Source organism: Chiloscyllium plagiosum, chromosome 22 (assembly GCF_004010195.1).
Source record: "Chiloscyllium plagiosum isolate BGI_BamShark_2017 chromosome 22, ASM401019v2, whole genome shotgun sequence".
Taxonomy (NCBI): domain Eukaryota; kingdom Metazoa; phylum Chordata; class Chondrichthyes; order Orectolobiformes; family Hemiscylliidae; genus Chiloscyllium; species Chiloscyllium plagiosum.
This window is the reverse complement of record NC_057731.1, coordinates 20,544,023-20,547,986: the sequence shown is the minus strand read 5'-3', so window position 1 is coordinate 20,547,986 and position 3,964 is coordinate 20,544,023. Positions and strand designations below refer to the sequence as shown.

The window sequence follows — 3,964 nt, the reverse complement described above, 5'->3', positions numbered from 1 at the left end:
AGGTAGATAGGATAGTGAAGAAGGCGTTTGGTATGCTTTCCTTTATTGGTCAGAGTATTGAGTACAGGAGTTGGGAGGTCATGTTGCGGCTGTACAGGACATTGGTTAGGCCACTGTTGGAATATTGCGTGCATTTCTGGTTTCCTTCTTATCGGAAGATGTTGTGAAACTTGAAAGGGTTCAGAAAAGATTTACAAGGATGTTGCCAGGGTTGGAGGATTTGAGCTATCGGGAGAGGCTGAACAGGCTGTGGCTGTTTTCCCTGGAGCGTCGGAGGCAAGAGGGGTGACCTTATAGAGGTTTATAAAACTAAGAGGGGCATGGATAGGATAAATAGACAAACTCTTTTCCTTGGGGATGGTAGAGTCCAAAACTAGAGAGCATAGGTTTAGGGTGAGAGGGAGAAGATATAAAAGAGACTTCAGGGGCAACTTTTTCACGCAGAGGGTGGTATGTGTATGGAATGAGCTGCCAGAAGAAGTGGTGGAGGCTGGTACAATTGCCACATTTAAAAGGCATTTGGATGGGTATATGAATATGAAAGGTTGGCGGGATATGGGCCGGTTGCTGGCAGGTGGGACTAGATTGGGTTGGGATATGTGGTCGGCATGGATAGGTTGGACCCAAGGCTCTGTTTCCATGCTGTACATAGCTATGACTCTGTGACTATGACCTAGCGTTCTCTCATTTTTAGCAACGGCATCAGTCAGGAGCTGCCTGAAAGTCCGAATATCCTGAGGCGCTGGTGCTCAGGAAGGCTGGTGCATTGCAGGAAACGTCACTTTAACAGACTGACCTGTTTTAACCTATTTCACTGTCCAGAAGTTCGGATAGACTCTCGGCCGCATTGTCGTTTTGTGAAACAACAACTTTTGTTGTTTCACCTCTCGCCCCCCCCTCGGGAACAGAACACTTTTGTTTTAAGTTTGATGTTTACATGATCTGAGCAGTGCAACTGGAAAGCCTTATTGTGTTCATGTGAAACAGAAACCTGTCGCAGCGCGTCCATTTCGGAGGATTTAACCAAGTGACAGCAAATGGCACTTCATGCCCCGCGCATACACTGACTGACTGACTGTCTCTGATCAAGCTGAAGAACGGGACAGCACTTTAAGCAGCCTGGGTGCACAGTCGGGGTAGATCAGACCTGGCTGAAATGATTGACCTCCCGTGGCTTGTTTTTGGATTCACAGCCTTCTGCAACACGCATAAAGGGTTTAGATTTCCCGCTTCACAATAAAACTCCCCAGTCCGAGAGAGTTCCTTAATGTAATTAATGAGCACAGAAAGCTATGCCTTTGAGCAAGACTCCGTCCAAATAAACAGTGGACCTACTGCACGTCTCGTATTGAGATGTTTCATTCTGACACCCCGCACTGATTCCAAAACCCTCTCCCCAACCTGGACAAAGTTAGACCCCACTTCCCCCTTCCACCAAAAATTGGAGACGTTGCCCTTTTAAGAGGCAGGACACTTTTCAAATCTGGTAACTGACGTCAGGACAGTTTATGTTAAAAAAAAATTCATGCCTTACGAGTCAATTTCACGCAATGTTTCCTGGGCGACAGATTGCCCGGAAAAAAAAAGCCGAGGCAAAGATCAGAGAGAGAGAGACTGTGTTTGAAATGTTTGGAAACACAGTGATCGGCCTGTGTTAGTAGGAAGAAAGGAAGGAGAAAGTTTTCTGGTTGTTGTCTGAAGCGGTGGTGGTGGTGGCAGAGAGACAGAGGCTGATAATGAAGCGAGTCCAGAGGCAGAGGCAGTCTCTCAGAGCCTGAGACTCAGAGAGAGACAGACAGACACACACATACACACACACACACACACAGATTGGGAGAGAGAGGGAGGGAGAAGCGCTGTGTGTGTGTGTGTATCTGTGAATGAATGAAGGAGCTCAGATCGCAGCAGCAGCCACGGTATAAGGACCAGTGCGGGCAGCAGCAGCAGCGGCGGCGGCAGGCAGGCAGGCAGGCAGGCAAGCAGTTTGCGAGCCTCTCTCTCTCTCTCTCTTCTCCACTGATCCCGAAACAAAAGGTGTGCTGAGAAATCTGCAGATTATGGCGGTGAAGACGCCTGCACAGGGCACCGGAGTGTTGCTGACAACAGCGAACGTCGGATCCCTGTTTGAAGATGTAAGTCTTGCCTCGTTCTCTCTTTATGTTTGATGCCTCTCTTTTTGCACGCACTCTGGGTTATAGGTCGGGCTTGTGTGTGTGCCTATTTTTGGGGGAGCTTTCTTTTGTGGTTGTCTGATCCGCTCTCCCCCTCTGGAAGTCACTGGTTGTGCTCAGTGCACTCTATCTAAACAGGCCCTGGGTCTATACTGGGGTTTGTTCCTGTATGTGTGTGTGTGTGTTGGTTAAAGCTAATGTCCCGGAAAAGGGGACTGAGAGAGTGAGGGGAGGGAGGACAGTTGGGGGAGGGGGTGATGGAGGTCGCGGGGGGCCGCCCTGCCCGGGGTCCGCCCCCCCCCCCCCCCCCCGTCTCTCTCTCTCTGCTGGCCCCATCCTCAACTCCAACCCACCCACCCCTCTACCCCATCTCATTCTGTCTCCATGGGGGGTGTCAATTCCTGACCGACACTTCAGCCTCCAGCTGCACTGACATTGCGCATGTTTTCAGAACCTTAAGGATATTCCCGTGGCCAGTGATCTCCATTGGGTTTTTTGGGAGGGAAGGCGCGGGGTTCAGGTCAGGACACAGAGAGGGTCAACCCCCTTCTCTATAGTGGACATGCCAGCAAACCCCTGGCTCAGAGCAGCCTCCTGTCTGGCACACTCGCCCTGAACTGCCTTCACACTCTTAGCTACGTCTCTGGGAAACACATAGAAAAGTGGACAGAAATGCACAGCGACTGGGAAAAGGGCAGCTCGAATCAACTGAACAGCTCTCTTCAATCCATGTATCCCAAGAGGGAACAGCCCCCAGCGCGCACACACACACACACACAGAGCTCGACTTGCTTCTTTCCTGATGTTGGATAGTCACTGTAGGGAGACTTGATCGAGTCACTGAATTCTCTTTGAAATTTTGAAAGTGACGCCGGAATCAGCAATGTAATGTTTATTTCAGAGGGGGGACCCTCATTAACATGTCTGATTCCTCCTGGAGTTCTTGGCTGGCCTGAGTAAAATCTACATTGTTTGATTCTGGGAAGGTTTGTCGGGAATGAAAGTGAGAAGTTCCCAGCACTTGGTCACATAAATTATTTGTCAAAAAGCGAAGTGCCGGGGTTGTAGAAATCTGAAGTAAAAGCAGTTCTAAAGTGTTGGTAATGCTCAGCAGGTCAGGCTGGAGAAATGGACCTGAACCTAAACTATTCTGAACGATGGACTTTAGCTTTCCGATGAAAGGTCGCCCCAGAAGCTGATTGACTTGCTGAGTATTTCCATCTTGTTTGAATGTTAAATCCATTAATCAGGAGTTCGAACAGCCACTGCAGGAAGAGTGAATGTGGCTGATAAGTGGGCCAGGTCTGTGTCAGATTTAACAGTGAGGGAGCATTCACATCTCTGTTCAGATGAAAGGTATTGAGAGTTGAGAAAACGGGACCAAATCGACTGTTTATTGGCATAAAGGAGCACAGAAGTGACTTTGAGGCTGTTGTGTTTACTCCTGCATTCAATCTAGGAGCTAGTTTGTTTACAGCCCCAGTATCACCAGGCCTAACATTCCAGTACAATAGAGAGTGTCAAGGGAAATGCTGTCCTTTACTGTCGAGACAACACTGAAGTCCCATCGGTCGACTCTGGAGGACGTTGAAATCCTTAATGAAGGATAGTAGTGATGATTTGGAGATACCGGTGTTGGACTGGGATTTTTAACTTAATGAAGGACAAGTAGTTCTGATAGTCTATATTCTTGTCTTAACCAACGAACCTAAAAATAGTCGACAGGTCATTGTTGCCCATGGGATCTTGCTGTGTTCAAGAGTTACTTCTTCCTAACACTACCAGAAGTATTG

At 48.5% G+C, this 3,964-nt stretch overlaps 1 protein-coding gene and 1 long non-coding RNA gene across 3 annotated transcripts in view; one reads left to right on the top strand and one right to left on the bottom strand.

Moving 5' to 3' along the window:
• The window catches only part of LOC122561117, a 5,591-nt gene extending 4,715 nt beyond the window's left edge, over positions 1–876 (bottom strand). Inside the window, exon 1 of the long non-coding RNA XR_006314914.1 lies at positions 797–876. This is a non-coding gene — a long non-coding RNA (uncharacterized LOC122561117). The remainder of the gene's footprint in view (positions 1–796) is intronic.
• Positions 877–1,517: 641 nt separating this feature from the next.
• LOC122561115 (inositol polyphosphate-5-phosphatase A) overlaps positions 1,518–3,964 on the top strand; it is a 496,456-nt gene continuing 494,009 nt past the window's right edge. For both annotated transcript variants that reach the window (XM_043712554.1, XM_043712555.1), the window contains exon 1: positions 1,518–2,132. In XM_043712554.1, coding sequence (XP_043568489.1) covers positions 2,058–2,132 — 75 coding nt within the window. In that variant the 5' untranslated portion in view covers positions 1,518–2,057. The remainder of the gene's footprint in view (positions 2,133–3,964) is intronic.